This window comes from Diabrotica virgifera, chromosome 2, assembly GCF_917563875.1.
Source record: "Diabrotica virgifera virgifera chromosome 2, PGI_DIABVI_V3a".
NCBI lineage: Eukaryota > Metazoa > Arthropoda > Insecta > Coleoptera > Chrysomelidae > Diabrotica > Diabrotica virgifera.
The window spans coordinates 160,098,110-160,121,913 of record NC_065444.1 but is presented as its reverse complement, the minus strand read 5'-3'; the positions used below and the strand labels follow the sequence as shown (position 1 = coordinate 160,121,913).

The following is a 23,804-nucleotide window of genomic DNA, read 5'->3' as shown; positions in this document are numbered from 1 at the left end:
AGTAATTTTGCCAATTTGGTAATATTGGCAAAAAAGTAATTACTAAATAGTTAATAATAATTACTAAATAGTTAGTAATTTTGTAAATTTTGGCAAAATTGGCCAAAAACAAAAAAAATACCTACTTAAATCACTAGCCAGTTGTGTCTGAGTTTATCAAACCGACTATATTGATATTTTGGCTTAACTGGCATTACATTGTTAACTATAAAATCTCGCTGCGTATTTACATCACCAAGACCCCAGTAGTTATTTAGCAGTTCTTCTCTTTCCGTATCACAACATTTTTCCGAACATTTAATTTAGCAACGGTCAGTGCAAGCAGCTTTCACAGACCATTTTGAGTTAGTAGCTGACAATAGTTCTACAGATCAAGTTTCATTATGCACTAACTCAAAGTGATGCGGTATGAAACTACGACGTTCTAAACAAAATATTCGATTCTGCATGTTGACAAGTCACAATTTTTACGATGGTGTTGGAATTTTGAAATGGTGTAATTTGAAACTGATAAATAAACATATTTTAACCATTTCCTCATACTTATCTCAATATTGAAAAATTTTGAGTTGGTGCAGTCTGATACTGATGTATCGATATGCCCGCTATTGATCTTAATACTTTCATTTCGATATTGTTGATTTGTTGTTTCGTCTTTCTTGTATCGGTCCTTGTCTCCGCTGCATATGTTAGGATAGGTCTTACTGTTGTCTTGTATACTTTTATTTTGCTTTCCGTGGTCAGATATTTGTTTCTCCATATGGTTTCTCGGAGGCAACCACTTACTCTTGCCGCTTTTGTTGCTTGTGTTGTGGTCTCTGTTCTTATATTCCTGTCACTAGTGATCTCTACTCCAAGGTAATTGAATTTCATTACTTGTTCTACAATTTTGCCGTCTACGTCTAACTTGCATCTACGCGGCTCTTTACTTATCACTATACATTTATTTTTTCTACCGATATTCTCATATTAAATTTATTTGCTGTGAGATTGAAAGTGTGGAGCTACCTTTGTAGGTCATCCTCGTTATCAGCAATTAGTACTGCATCATCGGCATAGCATAGTATCGTGATTTTATGCGCTCCCATGTGGTATCCATGTCGTTTTCTGACTTCGTGAATTATTTGATTCATCATCATATTGAATAACAATGGGCTGAGCGAGTCTCCTTGGCGGATTCCTCCTTTTAGTTCTATGCGTTCTGTTTCTCCTGTTGACATTATAACTCTGGTCTTGTTGTTCTTGTTAATTTCCTTAATTAGCCTTATTATCTGGTGGTCTATTTGTTCAGCTTGTAATAAATTTAAGATATCATTTCGCCTCACTCTCTCAAAAGCACTTTTTAAATCTACAAAGCACATGTATGCTGGTTTTCCATATTCAATAGACTTTTCTACTATTTGCCTGATAATAAAAATTGCATCTATTGTGCTGCGGTTCTTCCGGAAGCCTTGCTGTTAATCTGCCATATTCGCTTTTTCCTCGATTTTATCTTTTATGACTGCCGTCAACAATTTTAATGTGCTGTTCATCAGACTAATGCCTCCATAATTTTCAGGATTTTTCGAGTCTTCCTTTTTGAGTATCGGTAGCAGGAGACTTTCCTTCCATTCCGCTGGTACTACTCCGATATTTATTATATCGACAAATAATTTTAGGAGCCATTTGAGTAGTGTTCTTCCTCCATATTTTAGCAGTTCATTATTTATCTTATCAGGACCACGTGCTTTTCTATTTTTTAATTTTTTTATTCGTTCTTGTAGCTCTTCTTCTGATATTAGTACTCTATCGTGGGTTTCATTAATGTTTTTCTCTGTTCTCTTCTTCTCCTTCTCCATATAATTTCGCGAATTGCTCAGTCCATTGTGTCTCCGTAATGTTATCTATCCGTATAAATTCATTAATTTCTGTTTTTTGTCTCCTTATCATCTTCCACACCTTTTTTTGGGATCCATAGAGGTCGTATTGCATATCTTTGGTAAATTTCTCCCAGTGTTCCTTTTTAATGTTATCTATTTCTTGGTTTCCTGTATTCCTGATTGTCACGTAGTCGTCTCGTGCCTCCGGTGTCTTCACTCTTTTGTATATTAGGAAAGCTTGTTTCTTTTGATTTGCTAGTGCTTTCACCCTTTCGTCGTACCATGGAGTTTTGTATTCACGTTTATTTTTGTTGACTTTTCTTTTACCTAAAACTTTTTCTGCTGCTTGTAGGATACTTTTTCTAATAATTTTCCAGGTTTCTTCTATATCCTTTTTAGTCTCTAGGTTATGGCTGTTAAGCTTTTCTGTTAGTCTGTTTCCATACAAGTTTTGTGTCCCTTGGTCTTCTAAGCTTTCTATGTTTAACTTTTCTTAGACTTTTGTATTTCGTTTGCGTTGTGTGTTGATTTCTATATTTATTTTCCCTAGTACCAGGCCATGGTCGGATCCTACATTGGCGGACGATAGAGTGCGCACATCTATTATATCCCTGGGGTGTATTTGTCTGTTTGTTATAATGTAGTCAATCATAGAGTTAGGTCCTCTTGTATCTGACCAGGTGATCTTATGCTGTATTGGATGGTCAAAGTATGTGTTGTTAATTCGGAGGTTATTCAATAAACAAAGTTTTAGGAGACTTTCTCCGTTGTCGTTGAGCGTTTCTTCATTAAATCTTTGTGTGTCTCCAGCCACTTGTGGTGTCCAGTAGATCTTGGAGCTGTCCATAAAAACCATCTTTTTCTTCCTTGTTTTTGTTGTTATCTGGGGCATGTACGGGGATAATGTTAAGTGTCGTATGGTGAAGTTTAAGGCAAACCAGCATCATGTGTTCGTTGATGTGTCTTATTTCTTGAATGCTGCTGCTATATTTATTGTGCATTAAGAGGCCTAATCCTGCCTGTGCTCGTTTGTTTTTATCTACTTCGCTGTACAGGAGCATAAACTTGTTCGTATTGAAATTTCCTTTCCCTTTTTTTTGTTTCATTCCGGGCACATATAACAATGTTATGGAGCTCCAATTCCTGCACAACTTCCTGTTCCCTTTTGTTCCACGATGCGATGTTCCAAGTGCCAATTCGTAGTTTATTTGGTCTCTTTGTCCTTTTCTTTGCGTAAGTCGTCATCTGTGTATCCGTCCAATTCCTAGGCTTCTGTTCGGTTCTATGAGCGTTAATTCTTTTTACAGTAGGTAGGCTGCTAACCTTGCTCACCAACCCCCTTTTCGGAGGACCATTTCTCCCTTCCTCGTCGGCCCTCACCTTGCCTTCCATTGGGGTTGGTTACCCAATCTCCAGCAAGGTTGCTCAGGTTTTCCAGGGTTCACCCATGCAGCCCAAGCTGCACTTCGTGGAGGTGAGGATAGGGATTGAGTAGGAGAGGCTAGAGAATGCTAACTGGAAACAGCATCTTATATTGCGCTTCACTACCCCTTTGAACCCCTACTGAAAAATTCGAGCTCGAATATTTAGTTGCAGTTTTGATGAATTTTCCGGTTAAAAAGTTATGACTGGAAGTTTGGCAAAAATGACTCAAAATTAGTAAAATTGTAAATCAATCGTCGCAAAGTTACCCGAAGTGTTTAAATATCGACTTCCAGTATCGAAGTCCAATTGCTTGTTTGAAGTGAAGCATCTTTCCCAACAGAGGGCTGCTTAACACAAAAGTGAACTTTATCAAAAACAGGGACGTTTAGAGATGAAACAACGTTTATTGGTAAACCAAAACCGGATTTTTGACATAACACTTTATTTCTAAATGTATGAGAGCATAATGTTTATGGCAGAAGATTACAACGGTCTTTATACAGGACTATTTAAAGTAGAAAAGTATGAATATTAATAATTCCTCTTAGCTTTATGTAAGAAATTATAAAACTTATCTGACCTCCCCGACAATCGTGAATACATACAATTATACAATACACCAAAAATTCACATAAGCAGGTCGGGTCTAGGACGTTTCATCGCCGCCAGTTCATCGCCGCCGTTTCGATGCCGCCAGTTCATCGCCGGCCGATTCATCGCCGGCCGTTTCGATGCCGCCGGTTCATCGCCAGTCAGTTAATCGCTAACTGATATATTTCCGAATTTTCGACCAATTTTCGACAGTTACATTTATTATTTATTTTTAGTATTACATAATTAGGAATTCTAGGAAATGCGAGATATGACCATTCCCGTTGCCATACTTAATCTTTTAATAGACTTTTAAACTTTTATAATATAAAACATAATTTAACACTACAAATTTAATACTGTTTAGTGTCAAATTTAGGGGAAGTAGAAATAGAATAGTAAATGAATATAATAATATTTTTCATCTATTTATTTGTCATAAGTTTTGAACTGAATTTAACGTCGTGTGTTGTCATCTCCCATAATACAAGATCAACTGACTAACTGGCGATGAAACGGCCGGCGATGAAATGGACTGGCGATGAACCGGCGGCATCGAAACGGCGGCGATGAACCGGCGGCGATGAAACCTCCCATTCCGAGCAGGTCTTAGGAATTTGACCCAGAATTGCATGACTAATCTAATATGAGTTTTCCAAAGGGAATTAGAACAATGTCAATATACGTGTATAAATTTGAATGGCTTATGTCGAAAGTCGAATATTGCGGAGCAAACGATTTATTGTTAGCTAAAAATAAGTACACTTAACGTAACTTCTAAAAGGACTAATCGTACCTGCTTCTTCTTCTTTTTGTATAGACAGAACGTGCCTCAGCATTGACTCTGGGCACTAAGTGCACCGGAAGTCTGCTGTGAGTGCGTATTCATGTTTGCATCTGTTTGCATCAATTGAGTGCCAAAAACCATCGAAACTCCAGATGACGTGCCTTAGTAGTAAATCTGGGCACTGGGTGCTTCGGGGGGTCGGGTCTGATTACGTATTGGTGTTCAGTGACCCCAAAAACCCCTAAATAACAAAATATGACCCTTAATATACAGAGTGAGTTTTATGTATGGAAACCCTCAATTATCTCGGAAACGGATTGCACGATTTTTATACATTTTGGTGGGTAAGGGTTTTATAATGCGGCCAACATTATAGTGGTAATTACATTGTTGATAGATTTTCCGTTTCTCTAGAAATCTAATGAACTTTCTTATTTCAATTGGAATATCCTGTATATTTTTCTCATTTTGAAGTCCTTAAGACATACTGATTATTATTCATGTTATATTCCCTATACCTAAATGCCATAATTTCTGAGTTATTGCTACATTTATTTAAAAAAAATTAAACAAATAATAAAAATCAATTTTTTCGGTCCAGGTAGATATTATTTTAGGTTCTTTGGATCTTTGGTAACAAAAAATGTCTTTTATATTTTTTCTCTAAAGTTAATCGTTTTCGAGTTATAAACAATTTAAAACTGAAAAATAAAACGAACAATGACTATTTTCAAGGTTCAAAAACACAAGTATTTCATTTTTTAAAATTATGATGTACTTAAATTCAAGCTCAAACCTTGTTTTATTAGTTTCCTACAAGAAGTTTTGGCACGTTTTATTCTAAAACATTGTTTTTTAGTTGTTAATGAAGAGCATATTATTATGAGAGGACGGACGATCGGGCTGGCTGCATTAACAACTAAAAAAACAATGTTTAAAATGAAACAAACCCAAATTGCCTATCGGTAACTGATAAAATAAGGTTTTAACTTGAATTTAAGTACTTCGCAGTTCCAAAAATAATTTTTTTTTATTTGTGTTTTGAACATTTAAAATCATGATTTTTGTCAATTTTAAATTGTTGATAACTCGGAAACGATTAACTTTAAAGAAAATTTACAAAAGACCTCATTTGTTCCCAATATCCAAAGAATCTAAAGTAATGTCTGCCCGGGCCAAAAAAATTGATTTTTATAATTTGTTAAAATTTTATTTTTAAATCAATGTAGCAATAACTCCGAAATTATGGCATTTAGGTATAGGTAATATAACATTAAACAAATCGACATTTCTTAAGGACTTCAAAACGTACAAAATATACAGGGTGTTCCATTTGAAATAAGAAAGTTCATTAGATTTCCAGAAAAACGTAAGATCTGACAACAATATAATTACCACTATAATATTGGCCGCATTAGAAAACCCTTACCCACCAAAATCTATAAAAATATTGCAAGCCGTCTACGAGATAATTGAGGGTTTCCATACATAAAACTCACTCTGTATTGATTTCTACATGTTTATGCACTTTTGGATCCATGTTATGCACTTTAAAATGCAATCATGAATTTTCACCAGTCTTTTTTTCCTGACGTCGTCATCCTGAACACAATGTAAAACAGTTGCCAACAAAGTTCAAGTCTTTAGGAGCTCTATTTAAAAATCGATTTTTTCCCTAAATGCCATAGTCTACAAAAAGAGTGTTATAACATTCTTAATGTTATTAACGGCAAATGTTATATTAGCGCTGGAGAATCTTTGTTCACTTGATCTAAAACACTATTCTTTACAATTTCAAAAGAAATTTATATTTCTGATTTGGGGTTGGCAAATACAAATAATGTTATACCGCAGGTTTCTTAGAGGTTCAACTGTTAATCGTTTCTGATACTACAATTGTAATATTTTATGGTAATTAAACATTTTTTAAAGGCTTTCCTCTTTTCAAATAAAAAAAATTAAGTCATTGTATCATTTATTAATCATTACCTAATTGGCAATTCTGGAAAATCAGAAGCATGCTCTGCTTTAGGCAGACTTGTAATAAGCATGACATTCACTGGATAAAAACGGCAATGATGACATTAAATCATTGTATTTTGCTGGTTTTTGTTGTGTTCGACTTATGGTAAGGCATTGAGGAAATGCAGCGTTTCTTCTTTTTAGGCTAAGGTGTTTAAATTCTTCGTCAAAAGCTGTTGTGTAATACAGCTCTCCCAGGTTTTCTTGGCGGACCTAGATGTGGAAACATTCGGAAATCGAAAATTTTCTGTACACCAACGGTATTTGTTCCGGTTTAAAATTTGCATTAACCCCAGAAGGACCAAGGAGGGTTAAAAAGTATCCACAACATTGCATTACATCCGATTTTCTAAATACTTTTGTTCCTAAAAATCTCATCCGCGAGGAAAAAACTTGACTTGCTTCCACACAGCCATGATGTAAACAAGTCAAATTTAGCTCAATGGTACCTACTTCGAGCGTGAAACATTGGATATTTTAAAAATCCATGTGTAAAGTCACATCATTTTTATATGTTCCTATGACGGATTAATTTTAAAGGGTTTTTAACCAAATATTTTTTACTTTGGTGGTTAGCATGTTTGATTCAAGAAAACACTGATGATGATCGGTCAACCGATTGAAAACTAAACGCCAATGAGTGGGCGAAAACAACAAACTATAGTTTGTTCAAAATGTAAGTATGTATGCGGTAAATACAGCAAGAAGTCAAAAATGTTTCTGTATCCTACGATGATGCCAATTCCACTGAAGCCGAAGACTCAGGATAAATTATAATTTCGTATCTTTTAACTGTTCCATTAACGTCTAGGAATAATATAAAAGTGTTATTTTTAAATTAGTTTAAATAAAGAAGCACGTTTTTGATTAATTGTTGTGTGGACATTTATTGACCCTCTTTCGTCCTCGCTGTTTCTACTAATAGGTTGATCCTGCGAGGGTTAATGCCCGTGGATTTTTTATACAGATCAGTAAACTTTCTAAAGTCATTTAATCCCATGTTATGAACTGATATTTTTGGTGAACAATTGCGTATAAATTGTTGCCAATACCAAGGATTTGGATAGTCATATTGTTCGTTTTCTTTCGCTTTCTCTTAACCAAAGCGTGTATTGTATCAGCCTCCATATGCGTATGCCCTTTAAGCAAAACTGTTTGATTAATAATATTAATTTGTGGCCATTTATGCAAAATCCAAAATAAACAGGCTATTAGTATAATGTTCTTATTTTTCCCGTAGCAATTGTCTGACGACAACGTTATTTCTTCGACATCACCATTGGGGATTACAAATTCAGCCCATTTGAGAAGGGCAGATGCTATCTCGTCACCACCACGGCCAGATTTTGATTTGTCCCATATCACACAATGAGCTGTTGCGTCTGAAGCTTCATGAATTGTAAAATCAGATGTCAATAATTTTCGTTTCTAGAAATTTAATCCACATATCAACATCGGAGTAGGCAAACATTTTTGAAGATCTGCAGTCTACTTTATGTTTATTATTATGTTTGGAGATATCCTTATCAGAATTTTTTCATTACACAAGAACACACGGCTTTCATTTCTTTTGCAGAAACAGTCTTTCCTTTTTTGGACACATATGTTTCTTCAGCTGCGTAACTTAGTTTTCGTTTATTATACTTCCACCTATTAACGTGTACGACTTTCTTTTTGTCCACTTGTTGAAATTCTGTTTTGTTTTTGACTTTTCTTTTTTGAGTAATGTTTCTGTTCAGTTGAAACCTATGTGCTTCTAAATGGTATTATTTTGTTTATTTTATATCGAACAAGGTTCGAATACCGGTATTCAATACCATGACAAACTTGCCATGGTTGCCACATTACACCGATCACATTTCTAAACACAGCGAATCTCATTTTATACCTAGAGGGACACTACACTATGTCCAGATAGTGCAAAGGAATTGTGACAATATTAATAGGAAAACAACACCAAGTACTGTTGGTGATATATACCTCTATAGAAATTAATAAATAGTGTAATATACCCTCCAGAATAATGCTTTTATATTAGATCTAGGACATAGTGGATTATACCTTTAGAAAGAGAATTTAAAATTACGTAACACTATGTCAAGTTCTCAATATTACACTAAAATGACATAGTGTAGTTTACCTCCGACACAAAAATTTGGACTCTAATTAAAGAATTATCTTGGAATAAGCTAGCAAAGAGAGAAGGAATATAAATATAACGGTTGCACATTTCAAAAAGCTTTAAACTATAGTAGGGCAGTCAATGAGGGTATTTTGCTCCGAATTATACCCTACTACATTGATTTATTTGATATTTTCAAAGTAAGTGGGGAATAGCTCAAGATATAAAGTCTACCCTATGCCGATGTGCGCATTTATCTTGGGGTGGTTCCCACCCCTTCTCGGGGGTGAAATATGTTTTGGTTAAAATAGCCACGGAAGAGCTAGAGAACCTAATTTTAAGCAAAAACTGTTCCATAATTATTTTTTGAAAACTCAATATTTTTTGAGTTATCCGTGGTTGAAAATTGGCCATTTTCATTGAAAAATTACACCTTTTCGGATGGATTTTTGCTAATACCTCAAAAACTATGCATCTAACAAATAAAACTATATAAAATATTTCTGTAGGTTATAAAAAAACAAAGAGATTCGTTCCTTCGTAAATCTTCTAGTCAAAATACAAAGAGGGATATGGTAGGTAAGAAGAGTTTGTTTTTTTTGCTGCATGCTCAAATCGGTGTATTCAACTTGATATAACAGAGAAACTGTCGATTTTAGGTGTATAATGATATTAATAACTTTTGTAGTGCTTGAAAATACCTTTTAAATGAGCAATACTAAATGTCGATTACGTTTAAACTAAGCGAGATATTCTGCAAAAAATTGATGACTAATGTATTTTAAGAAGAAATGAAAGTATATTTTTAACCCCTCATCCATCAGAATTTAAATATATCGTTTTCCTTCTACAATACTTTTAACAATCGTGTTATTTCTATGTTCAAAAAGTTGAACTGGATTAAAATGAATGGTTTTTGAAAAAAAAAATAGATAAAAGCGCATATATTAGCGCTATATATTATTATAGCGCGCATTTTTAAATTTTCTTAAAAATCTTCTTTTTCCTCCATGTAACTCGAAAAAGATAAGAGATACGAAAAAAGATGCCAAACAAAAATGTAGGGCTTTTCAGATAAAAATTACATTTTAGTTTTCATTACTGTATCTCGTATCATTTTCAAGTTACATGAAGAAAAAGGAAGATTTTTAAGAAAATTAAAAATGCGCTCCATAATTTGATCTTTTTTTTTTTCAAAAACCATTCATTTTAAACCCGTCCAACTTTTGAACATAGAAATAACACTATAATAAAAGGTATTGTGGAAGGAAACCCATGCATTTACATTCGGGTGGATGGGAGTTAAAATCACTTCTCATTTTTTCTTAAAATACATTAGTTATCAATTTTGTTTGCAGAATGTCTCGCTTAGCTTTAATGTAATGGACCTTCAACATAGCGCTTTTAAAGGTCTTTTGAAGCACTACAAAATGTATTAGTGGCATTATACACCTAAAATCGGCCGTTTCTCTGTTATTTCAAGTTGAATACATCAGTTTGAGAATGTACCAAAAAATAAACTATTTTCACCTACCATATCTCTTTTTGTATTATAACTAGAAGATTTATGAAGGCAAGTGTCTCTTTGTTTTTTTATAACCTACAACAATGTTTAATATAGTTTTTATAAAATCCACAAGGAAAGAAATTTTTTTTCCTGTAGTTGGCTGTATACCATCAATCACAAAAATTGGAATAAATCCTTTGTAAAAGGTAAAAAAATTATTAAAATCCCTAAAGGGCTACATCAGAACAAAACGTTTTCAATCATCATCAGTGTAAGACAGTCTGGAGGCTAGCTGAGCCACCAAAGAAATATAGGGGTAATAACCCTTCAAATATAAAATTTATGACGGACGAAGTAGTTGTCAATCCTAATAGTAAATTATTAATATTGAAAATATTAAAAATATTACTAAAAGATTTTTAAATTGAAAACTTATTGGTACACTTTCCTGGTAACACCTCCAAGACTTCTACAATTTGCAAGTCAAATGGATGCTGCAGTAAAGACGAGAGGGAAGGAATTCTACACTATGCAATTCACATCCCCCGTCTGCAGCTGGTAAAGTTCCAACGGAACTTTACGAACGGAACAGTGCCTACGTTCCTTCCGATGAAGGCTCCAATAAGAGCCGAAAATCGCGGTTCAAGGGACTGGACTGCACTCCGTATTCTAATTGAAAAGTAAGATTGTTTTGCCTTCGCATTGCAACTGAATAAAAATGGTATACATTTTTATTTTTATTTTACAGTCGTATTACTCCGTAGAGTAACTAGGTGCATTTCCGTTGGAACTTTACCAGCGCCAGACGGGGGATGTGAATTGCATAGTGTAGAATTCCTTTCCTCTCGTCTTCACTGCAGCATCCATTTGACTTGCAAATTGTAGAAGTCTTGGAGGTGTTATCAGGAAAGTGTACCAATAAGTTTTCAATTTAAAAATCTTTTAGTAATATTTTGAATATTTTCAATATTAATAATTTACTATTAGGATTGAAAACTACTTCGTCTTTCAATGCCAGATGGCGCTAGCCACCTACTATCATCACTTCAGTTGCAATGGGTGGGAGAACCTCTCGATATGAATCAGTTAAAATATGAAGAAAAGTGCCTACGTTCCTTCCGATGAAGGCTCCAATAAGAGCCGAAAATCGCGGTTCAAGGGACTGGACTGCACTCCGTATTTTAATTGAAAAGTAAGATTGTTTTGCCTTCGCATTGCAACTGAATGAAAATGGTATACATTTTTATTTTTATAAAGTTTATGCTTTAGAGATGCATATTTACTTAAAATGCCTTGTGATGGGCAAATGGCAACAGGAATAATGTCCTAAGGTAAGGTACGTAACTTCCCAACATGTGGGATGCAAAAAATTGAGTTGTTTACATTTCGATGACTTTACGGCAACTGTAATATAGTTTTTATAGTTAGATGCATAGTTTTTAAGGTATTCGCAAGACACCGTTCGAAAAGGTATTATGTTTCAATGTGAAAATGGCCAATTTTCAACCACGAATATCGGAGTTTTCAAAAAAAAATTATAGAACAGTTTTTGCCTAGAATTAGGTTCTCTAGCGAATTCCGTGGTAATTTTAACAAAAAATTTTTCACCCCTAAGAAGGGGTGGAACCACCCCAAGATTTGAATTAGGAGATAAGTAGAGGCTATGCCCAAAATTTCATTAAAATCCATGCAGTAGGATAGAATTCAGAGGTAATATCCTATTCTTGCTCCCACCGACTGGCGTATAGGATAAACAGAGAACAATAAATATATGGAATATTCTGAAACTATATGGGCTAAAAATAGGTTAACCTGATCAGATTATTCTACAAGGAATACAGAACCAGACTGGAACATGAGTGCGAAAATACAAAGCGGAGTTAAACAAAGATGCGTACTGTGTACTACTTTCCTTGACATTATTTCTAATCGTAACGGATTAGAAAATTAGATTTAAAAATGGAGAAAGTAGGCGATAAATAAAACAGGTGTAAAGTAGAAATTGCACAACCAGTTGGAGAATTTGGATTTCGCAGAAGATATTTATTTTCTAGCCGAACATAGCAACTATATGCAGAAGAAGATCGACAACCTTGCAAAATACTCCAACGTAATGCCTTAACAAAATTCTAGAATATATTATGACACTCTTAAAAATCAACACCCGAGAAACTAATATTAAAATAAATGGAGGAAGGCGATAACTTTACATATCTGGGATCAATCACGGAAAAACAGTATAGGGACAACATGGACAAGGACGAAATAAGAAAAAAGAAAAATATCAGAGAGGCCCAGCACCTGTCATTGGCATAGCAAGAAACACAGTCAAAAGGAACACTGGAACTAACACATGGGTCTTAAAAAATTTAAAGGCTTTTATACATGAATATCCGAAGAAGAGATCCAGAGATCTAATACATACGAATAGGATTGATCTGCGTATTTTTAGGGCAGTCAATGAGGGTATTTGGCTCCGAATTCCATCCTACTACATCGATTTATTTGATATTTTTACAGTAAGTAGGGAATAGCTCAAGAAACAAAGTCTACCCTATGCCGATATGCGCTTTTATCTTGGGGGTGGTTCCCACCCCTTCTCGGGGGTGAAAAATGTTTTGGTTAAAATAGCCACGGAAGAGGCTAAAGAACCTAATTTTAAGCAAAAACTGTTACGTAATTATTTTTTGAAAACTCGATACTTTTTGAGTTATTCGTGGTTGAAAATTGGCCATTTTCATTGAAAAATGACACCTTTTCGGACGGATTTTTGCGAATAGCTTAAAAACTGTGCATCTAGCAAAAAAAAACTATATAAAATATTTCTGTTGGTTATAAAAAACAAAGAGATTCGTTCCTTCGTAAATCTTCTAGTTAAAATACAAAGAGGGATATGGTAGGTAACAAGAGTTCGTTTTTTTGTTGCATGCTCAAATCGGTGTATTCAACTTGAAATAACAGGGAAACTGTCGATTTTAGGTGTATAATGACACTAATAACTTTTGTATTGCTTGAAAAGACCTTTAAAACGAGCACTACTAAATGTCGATTACATTCAAACTAAGCGAGATATGCTGCAAAAAATTTGATGACTAATGTATTTTAAGAAGAAATGAGTATATTTAACCCCTCATCCATCAGAATTTAAATACATCGTTTTCCTTCTACAATACTTTTTATTATAGTGTTATTTCTATGTTCAAAAGGTTGGACTAGATTAAAATGAATAATTTTTGAAAAAAATAAGATAAAATTATAGAGCGCATTTTTAAAATTTCGTAAAAATCTTCTTTTCCTCCATGTAACTCGAAAAAAAAAATAAGATATACGAAAAAAGATGCTACACAAAAATATAGGGCTTTTTCAGATAAAAATTTTCTTTTAATTTTTCATTACTGTATCTCTTATCATTTTCAAGTTACATGGAGAAAAAAGCTTTTTAAGAAAATTTAAAAATGCGCTCTATAATTTGATCTTTTTTTTTTCTAAAATCGTTCATTTTAAACCCGTCCAACTTTTTAAACATAGAAATAACACTATAATAAAAGGTATTGTAGAAGGAAAATGATGCATTTACATTTTGGTGGATAGGGGTTAAAATTACTTCTCATTTTTTCTTAAAATACATTAGTTATCAATTTTTTGCAGCATATCTCGCTTAGTTTTAATGTAATGCACCTTTAATATAGCTCATTTAAAAGGTCTTTTCAAGCACTAAAAAAGATATTAAAAGCATTATACACCTAACATCGACCGTTTCTCTGTTATTTTAAGTTGAATTCATCAATTTGAGAATGTACCAATAAACAAACTATTTTCACCTACATGTCTTTTTTTGTATTATAACTAGAAGATTTATGAAGGCACATGTCTCTTTGTTTTTATAACCTACAAAAATGTTTAATATAGTTTTTTTTTAGTTAGATTCATAGTTTTTAAGGAATTGGCAAAAAACCGTTCGAAAAGGTATTATTATATTTCAATGAAAATGGCTAATTTTCAACCACGAATATCTCAAAAAGTATTGAGTTTTCCAAAAAAAAATATAGAACAGTTTTTGCTTAGAATCAGGTTCTCTAGCGAGTTTCGTGGTAATTTTAACCAAAAAAATGTTCCACCCCTAAGAAGGGGTGGGAACCACCCCCAAGATAAAAGCACACATCGGCATAGGGTAGACTTTGAATTAGGAGACAAGTAGAGGCTAGGCTCAAAATTTCATTAAAATCCATGCAGTAGGATAGAATTCGGAGGTAATATCCTATTCTTGCTCCCATTGACTGGCGTATATCGTAGGTCTTTTAACACGACACTGTCGTCTCAAGGAGCACATGAACAGAATCTTTCAGGCTGATGATGAGACGGGAGAACACGTTCTGTGCAAGTGTCTTTGGTTAAGTAGGATAAGGCTTTGTTAAAAGGCTGCACTAAAAGGATAAGCTTAACCTAGGAATGAACCATAATAGACCTCTTAGGTCGAGTAGACGAGTGGTGAAGCTCCCACTAAAACTGAACGTAATTTAATCTAACCTAATAGTTCACGATACATCGTCCTTTTTGGAAGATGATTACAAATGCCTTAAAAATGGTCTTAACTGCTTCGTTTGAGCGAGTCTACCACTTTCTGAAAAATTTTCGAGTGTAGGTTGGACGCTTTCCCGTGTCCCGCGTCATTTACATGTTTAGGTTGTCGGACTAACGAAACGCTGCTGTAAATCTGTCGCACAAGAGATCGGCAATCTTTGTTAATTAAATATAAGTAGTTTAAATTTAGTACGTTCTTTAAGGGTAAAATATTGCAAAACCTCTAAATTTTAAATAAGCGCTTAGATTAAGGTGAAATTTGGCATACACATAGCTAACAAGTCAAAAAAAAAAAAGTGATATTGTGCCGATGTGTGCTTTTGCCCTGGGGGTGAATTTCACCCCTTCCCGTGGGTGAAAAATATACGTCCAAAATAAGTGCAAAATTCGATAAACTGACTAATTCTAAGCAACTTTTATTCTACAGTGTTTTTTCATCTAGTCAATACTTTTCGAGTTATTTGCGAGTGAATATGTTCATTTTTCAACAAAATAACCACGTTTTTAGACGATTTTTCGCAAGTAACTCAAAAAGTAAGTATTTTGTCGAAAAAAATATTCTCAGCAAAAATATAGCCTGTAGAAAATGACAAAAATGGTGTATGTATTAGATATTTATACCTTGTAGAAGCAGACTTACAGCTAATGAAAAATAGGTTCATACTCGTCAAATTCCAAATCGAATATTTTAAAGTGAAATATCCAAAAAATTAAGTACTTCTTGGGGAAAACTCATTTCAACTTTTTTAAAGTGTTTAAAAAAATCTTTATTTTTGTATTATAAGAAAATTTCTAGCAGTAAAATTAAACAAGTTACTCTCAAAACAAACTTGGTCCTTTTTTTGTTGGTAAGGAAATCGGGAAAATCACCTCTAATTAGCATCTCAAATGAACTTATTCGCTACCATTTCACAAGTTGCTTTGCTGGTGTATGTAATAGTTATACGATCTGTAAGTTTGATCGGTTCAAAGTTCCTAATTTTGCAAGGGCTGTAGTTGAAAGGGCTTCAACGAGTCCCTAATCACGAGTGTATGCAAATTTAGAAACACCAAATCTTAACCAATCTTTGTCTTACAGAAAAATAAAAATGCGAAATATTCAGAAAAGTAAAGCCGACTTTTTTATTGTTTGAGATTTTTGTAGATACCTCTAATAATTTTTAGGTAATTTTGAAAAAAAAACCATTTTTTCAAATTGTTTTCAAATTTTGATTTAAAACCATTTCTTTTTTCAAGAATAAGCACGTTGAATCTACGAAAGTTACAGATCGTATAGACACAAGATAAATAAAGCAACCTGTGAAGCGGTAACGATTAAATTCATTTAAGTTTCTCATTAGGGGGTGATTTTCCCGATTTCTTTTTTGCCAAAATAAAAGGGACCAACTGTATTTTGAGCGTAACTTGCTTAAATTTCATGCTAGTATCTTTTTTTATAAAAACATAAATAAAGCTTTTAAATTTGCATAATGTTTCGGATATTTCTCGTTGAAATATTCTATTTGGAATTTGGCGAATATGAACCTATTTTTCTTTAGCTATAACGCTGCTTCTACTAGGTTTAGAGACTTCATGCAAACATTATTTTTTTCGCATTATTGCAGGCTATATTTTTGTTAAGATTGTTTTTTTTTTTCGATAAAATACTTACTCTTTGAATTATTATTTGCGTAAAAATGTGTCTAAAATCGTGTTTGTTTTGTTGAAAAATAAACATGTTCACTCGCAAATAACTCGAAAAGTATTGACTTGGTGAAAAATCTCTATAAAACAAAAGTTGCTTAGAATTAGTCAGTTTATCGAATTCCGGACTTTTTTGGACGTATATTTTTCACCCTCGAGTAGGGGTGAAAGTTACCCCCAGGCAAAAGCACATATCGGCACAATATCACTTTTTTCTTTGACATGTTAGCTAGGCGTATGGCAAATTTCATGTTAATCTAGGAGGTTCTTTAAAATTTACAGCAAAAACCGTCAAACAATGTACTAATTGAAAATTAAAAGTTTCGTAATAACAAAACTACCGCGCTGGAGTGACATGTTGCAGGTGTCGGACTTAATTTTCAATTTAGGGTACTTATGTTTAATAAAGATTGTCGATCTCTTGTGCGACAAATTTACAGCCTCGGTTCTTTAGTCCGACAACGTAAATATGTTAATGAAAACGTGTCCAACCTGCACTCTGAAATTTTTCAGAAAGTGGTAGACTGGCGTAAACGAAGCAGTTTAGACCATTTCTAAGACTTTTGTAATCATCTTCCAAAAAGGACGATGTACTGTGGACTATAATGGTCACGATTCAGGAAAAGGAAATGGATGCGTCATACACTAAGGAAAGATCAAAATAATACAACCAGACAAGCATTCGAATAGCAGCCAGATGGAAGAAGAAGGATAGAAATACTGGATAATTACAGAAAGCGAGAAATAGACAGGAATACAAAAAACATCTAGAGAAAATTTTAAAGGGATAAAACAAAATAGGATCTAGCTAATCAGCCATCTTTCACTTTTGGCTAAAAAATACAAGAGGGCCCAATACTCCATAAGGAGGGAAGGCAGTAGATAGAGAAATCAGAATAGATTGTAATAGTGCAGTTACTGAAAGTGGATATGAGCTATTACCTCCGATTTCGTTCAACCTCCATCGACTTTTACGAAAATTGGTGAGTGGTTAGAGGATATCTCTCAAAGAACAAAGGTGACATGGCTCCAACTTGCGCTTTTACCCTGGGGGTGGATGCCACCCCTTTCGGAGGGGTGAAAATAATTTCCTTTAAAATAACCCGATAATTCGATAAAAGGGGTGATTCTAAGCAAAATTTTATATATAAAGTTATTAAAATATATCAAAACTTTTTGAGTTATTAAAGATTAAAGATTTTAATTTTTCGTGAGAAAAATGCATGTTTTTAACCGATTTTTTATAAATAACTCAAAAACTGCATTACAAAAAAGTTATTATTTAAAGCAAATAAGCAAATAAAAAATTAAATTAACTCCTTACTTTAAAAAAATTTTAGTGTTAACTGGAAGTGAGTTATAGGTACCATCAGGTTCTCTTAAAACCATTTGAAATATAATTCCAAGTGCTACTAAAACACGTTAAATTTAGTCTTTTAGACCCCTTAATTTTTTTAAAATAAAAGGTTAAATGGCCCCGGTTACATGGTTCTCGCAGCAAAATGTAAGCTTTAAACGTTTATATCTCGGTTATTTTTTACCCTACAGAAATAGTGTAACAGGTAAAATATTTGGTACAGAAAAACCTAAAATTTGCTTATGTATCATTGTTTACGTGTATTGAGTATTTTTGAAGTTATTATCAAAAGCAAATGAAAATTAGGATATTATAAAAATTCTGATTTTTAAAAATTATACCTTTTTTAAATATGCGTTCTAAACTGATCAAAATTGTTAAAACCATTATGTATGCTAATATAAAGAAACTATTGTATTGTAAATGATGGCCATAAATTTTAAATTTTGTGGAAATGGCGTATGTTTATTTTTCACTTTTTCCTAAAAACTTCGAGAGGGTTCTCTTATTTTCATCATAACTTGCTTAATGTTGATGCTATTAAATTCTTCTGGAGCTCATTTGATAGGTATTCCAAAGTACTTTGACAATTGTTTAGCAGATATATTTTATAAAATGCATCGTTGTCCCGTTATATAGGCTTGCATACTTAGATTTGAGTACTCGTCGAAAAAAATATACGTTCAGTTACCCCTAACTCACTTTGAATTAACATTAGTTTAGTTATTTAAGTGAGGAGTGTATTGAATTTTTTATTATCTTTAATTTTAATAGTTTTGATAATATTAATTTTGATAATAATAACTTTTTTGTAAAAGCTTATAGTTTTTGAGTTATGCGTGAAAAACAGCTTTAAAACATGCATTTTCTACGAAAAAAAAATCTTTGATCTTTAATAACTCAAAAAGTATTAATTTATTGTAATAACTTTATATAACAAATTTTCTTTAGAATTTGTCCCTCTATCGATTTATGGTATTACTTTTAATAAAATATTATTCACTGCCGAGAAGGGGTGGCATCCACCCCCAGGGTAAAAGCGCAAGTTGGCATCATGTCACCTTTGTTCCTTGAGGTATCATCTAACTACTGACCCATTTTCATGAAAATCGATGGAGGTTCAACGAAATCGGAGGTGAAAACCTTCAGTGACTGCACTATAATAAAAATTACGTTTTACATTTTTTGATGTTTCGAAATCCACTCAGGATATCGTTTTCAAAACAGAAAAAGTAAAAAAAAATAAAGTAAGGAGGTTATTTCAACTTGTTATTTTTTATTAGATTTTTGCTTTTTGACCAAATTTCACAGGAGACCCAACCGGCTGCATTTTTATAAATAAAAAATTATGTTAACTTCTGATAACAATAGTTAGAAAAAGTATATTAGAGAATAAAATCGAGGGAAAAAAGGCACGAAATAAAAATATGGTTTTGATTGCGTGACATAAGGAATTTAACCCATAAACTAGGAAACGATGTAATTCATTAAATCCGACAGAAAAAATTGAACTATTGTTAGCCAACCTCAACTGAAAAAGAAATGCAAAAGGGGAATAGTGTCTGTGCTTTGTGTGAAATGTTTAATATTTATGCATAATTATCTATTTACTGTTTACTTATAATAGGGGAGTGCAATTAGAACGAAAATACTCATTGTTTCGGAAAAAATCACACAAGCTTATATTTTTCTAAAACTTTTTTGTTAGTTTATATATTATATTATACAAGTTAAAGTAAAAAGTTCTCCTCGCAGATTTGGCCGCTAATTATTTATTAATTGTTTAAACAATAACAATTGTTTTCTATAAATAATTTTAAAAATATCGTTGAATTTATCATTTTCCTTTGATCAAATATGTTTCTATTTTGTTTTTGATGATGCTGAATCCGAATATGACATTACAATATAAAAATTCTTATACAGAAGCTCTTATACAGTATGTCTGCGTAGCTAGGAACCACATGGAAAACTTTTTTATTATCAATTTTGCGAAGAAAAATTATTCTTCATAAAAGGCTTTGGATGGTCAAAAATCTAAAACTCAACCATCAGATATAAAATTTTATCAATTTTATACGACAATATATAGATATATCAAAAATATGAATTTCGTTAAGTGTAAAGCACCTTTATATTTTAATATACAATTACATCACTCTAATCGAAAAAAAAATTCAATCTTTTCATTGTATTGCAATTATGATAACTATTTTATTATCAATTTTACGAAAAAAGTTATTCTTTATAAAATGCTCTACCTGGTCTAAAATCTAAGAAAAAACCATCAGATATCAAACTTTTTCAACTTTATACGAGGTATGTAAAAAAATGTGTATTTTTTTAAGAGTTAAGTGCCTTTATTATTCACAATATTTTAACTAGAAGGATGTAATTGAATACTGAAACATGTTTTTTAATTCAAAACAACTTTTCTTAATAACAATTTTCGATATTGTGAAATATAAAGGTACTTTACTCTTGAGTGAAATTCATATTTTTTGACATACCTCATATAAAATTTGATATTTGATGACTACATCTTAGATTATATACGATGCAGAGTATTTTATAACGAATAACTCTTTTTCGTAAAACTCATAATAAAAAGTTGTCAATAGCTTCCAAGTTACGCAGATATACTGTATAATAGCTAAAAAAATTTTTTTGTTGAACATTTATTATTGTTGAAGCTTATTAATAAATGTATTTTAGGTAAGTTTTACAGAAGAAAAAGTTTTGATCACATGGTGTAAACATTTTTTTAGCTGGTAGTTTTCGGTTTTTGTATTACATTTGTGTTATCTTTCTAAATTTTCTCAAAAAGAAATAGTTTATTTCACTTCTAAAGTAAAATCGTTTAGTTCGTTTTAAAGAATACATCCTAAGCTTTAAAAAAGCACCTATAAACTTGTAATAAATTTTTTTAAACTTGAGTAATACCGTCTAAAAGTGGTAATAATTCTGTAAATCTACGAAGTTTTCAAAAATTATATTTTTGAGACGTCCTATCATTTGAATGAAATTTTTGAGATTTTTTTTGAATAAAACATTGTTTATAAAGATATTTGGAAGGTAATTAGTGCAAAATTAAGAGTTATGTAAGAAAAATTGTATTAGTTACACATTCTTAAATCATTTTTAAACAAAATTCATTTAAGTCTCACTTTCCGCCCACACCGTTTTTATGTCCAGATATTTTCTTTTTATTATAACCATAAGAAGCTTAATTATTCTTCTTTCGTGTTTAATTTGAAAAATTTCATTTCATCAATTAGTTAAAGAATTACATTAAAATAACTCAACCGTGCACTTCGCCGAACGCTAGTTTACAGTGCGCCAATGTTCTGAAAAGAGTGACTTTAGCGTTATAAATAAAAAATTATAGAAGCTATAGATTTAATTTTAGAAAAATCTTTATATACGGTTTTTTTTGTAAAGTTTTCTGAATTTTTCAACGGTTAAGTCAGTTTTTTTTTCTAAAATTTATATTTTCGAAGTTATTTAAAGAAAGCACCCATTTCTCGAGTAGAACTTTTTGATATGTTGTTTATTAAACATTTCTTAATAAAATTACAAAAAGTTCTCTCTTGTTTGATTTTTTACGAAGTGAAAATCTATAAATAAATATTAAATGTCAGTATTCTTTTGGATAGAAAATATCAGTATTGATAAACCAGTAAATGGTATTTCATTGTCAATTTCTAAATGTTACTTGTTCAGATCTTTGAAAAAGGTAATTGTCTTATATTTTTTGAAAAAGTATTATAATAAATAAAAATGTAATTTACAAAAAACTTCACTCACCCAATATAACACATATAAAAATAAAACATAAACACTTCATCTTTACTGGACTTTCCACGGTATTCTAAATCAGGGATTGTTGCTATTTAGATTTTATATTTCCTTAGGCTATGTTTAACGACGTTGCCGCTACCAACAAATGTATATTGAAGCAAAGAATTTATATTTCCTGAAAAACCATCATATACACACCCCGTCAAAGTTAGTGCACCATTTTATTTTACTCCACTTAAATATTTATTTTAATATAATTATACAAACATCATATTTATACAGGCTAGCGAATGGTCAAAAGGGCTATAGTAGGAAACACAATGGGAAATTATTATTTGTTGAATTTCTGCCTCCCTACTTGTTATACATTATACATCAAAAGTTACGAGAAACCATTATTTGTATAGAACTTAAATCTCTATTAAAAGCAAATGTTAAATCTGTTCAACGAATTTAACACATTCCAAAATTTTTCAAATATATCATAAATTTGCCAGAGCATTATTAGTCTAATCGTGAGAGATTTGACCTCTAAAAATCACACGTACAAGCTGAATTTTCATTTGAGGGTAAATTTAGAATTTCTTATTATTAAGTTTCTGGAAACGTTTCTGGAAACGTGCCGGGGAGAAAACCAAGAGGACGATCACCAACCTGACCAAATAAAGCATTCAGCTGGAAACTCATTCTGCGAAGCTCTTAGAGCAGCTGAAGATAGAGACCAATGGAGAAACATTGTTAGGAATATTTGAAGAAATCACGATCCTCAGTAATGGGGAAACAACAAGAGAGAGAGAGAGAGAGAGAGAGAGAGAGAGAGAGAGAGAGAGAGAGAGAGAGAGAGAGAGAAAGAGAGAGAGAGAGTATTAAGTAGCCTATGGCCCGTTTGTCGATTCACCACCAGGTATATGTATATAATTACAAAACTTTTTAATTATGTAAAGAGTAAGAAGACTGCGTACTTAGGGCACATATTACGATAAGAACGATACACTTTTCAGCAACTGATACTCGAAGGAAAGATAGAGGGCAAGAGAAGCCTGGAACGTAAAAAGATGTCATGGCTGCGTAATATTCGCCAATGGACAGAAATCCACAGCCATGAAATGCTTCTCAGTACTGCTAAAGGCAGAATTATTTGTAAGAAAAGAATCGTTTCGTTTTGATTTAATTCGAGTCTCTTGCCATCCAATGACACCTGATGTTTCGGAATCTATTCCTTGTCAAAGAGGCTTTGCAAGAAGACTGAATTAAACCATAATGAAACGAAGAAGATGGTGCAAATATTAAAATATTTGCACCGGAGTATGCTTAGACTGTCCTTTAGCGGGGAACGATGAAATGAACGATGAAACATTAGGTATCAGAGGATGGCAAGAGACGTTTCGTTGTGGTCCAATTAAGTCTTATTACTTAATTGGACCATAACGAAACGAATCAGATGGTGCAAATATTAAAATATTTGCACCGGAGTATAGTTAGACTGTCCTCTAACGGGAAACGATGAAATGAGTGAAAATTAATTTCTACCACGAATCAAGTAATCTGTTAACCGACGTACACAGCACCAAGCGGCGCCGCTAGGATAACACTCCAATAATGCGTCGCAGATTACTTATACGAAACGTTATCCTTTTGTACCTACTCTAATACAGAGTATGGTATAGCAAAAAAGAAAATAATCTTTTCGTTTTGATTCAATTCGAGTCTCTTGCATCCACTGGCACCTGATGTTTCGGAATCTATTCCTTATCAAAGAGGCTTTGCAAGAAGACTGAATTGGATCATAACGAAACGAAGAAGATGGTGCAAATATTAAAATATTTGCACCGGAGTAGTATGGTTAGACTGACTTCTAACGGGTAACGATGAAATGAGTGAAAAGAATTTCGACAACGAATCAGGTAACCTGTCAACCGAGGTACACAGTACCAAGCGGCGCCGCTAGGAGAACACTAAAATAATGCGTTGCAGATTAGTTATGTGAAACGTGGTCAATTTGTACTCTAATACAGAGTATGATATGACAAGAAAGAAAATAATCGTTTCGTTTTGATTCAGTTCGAGTC

General features: G+C 32.7%; 1 protein-coding gene across 1 annotated transcript in view; it reads right to left on the bottom strand.

The window, feature by feature from the left end:
• The window catches only part of LOC126879692 (uncharacterized), a 98,457-nt gene extending 76,587 nt beyond the window's left edge, over positions 1-21,870 (bottom strand). Inside the window, exon 1 of the mRNA XM_050642880.1 lies at positions 21,742-21,870. Coding sequence (XP_050498837.1) covers positions 21,742-21,781 — 40 coding nt within the window. The 5' untranslated portion in view covers positions 21,782-21,870. The remainder of the gene's footprint in view (positions 1-21,741) is intronic.
• Positions 21,871-23,804: the final 1,934 nt, after the last annotated feature.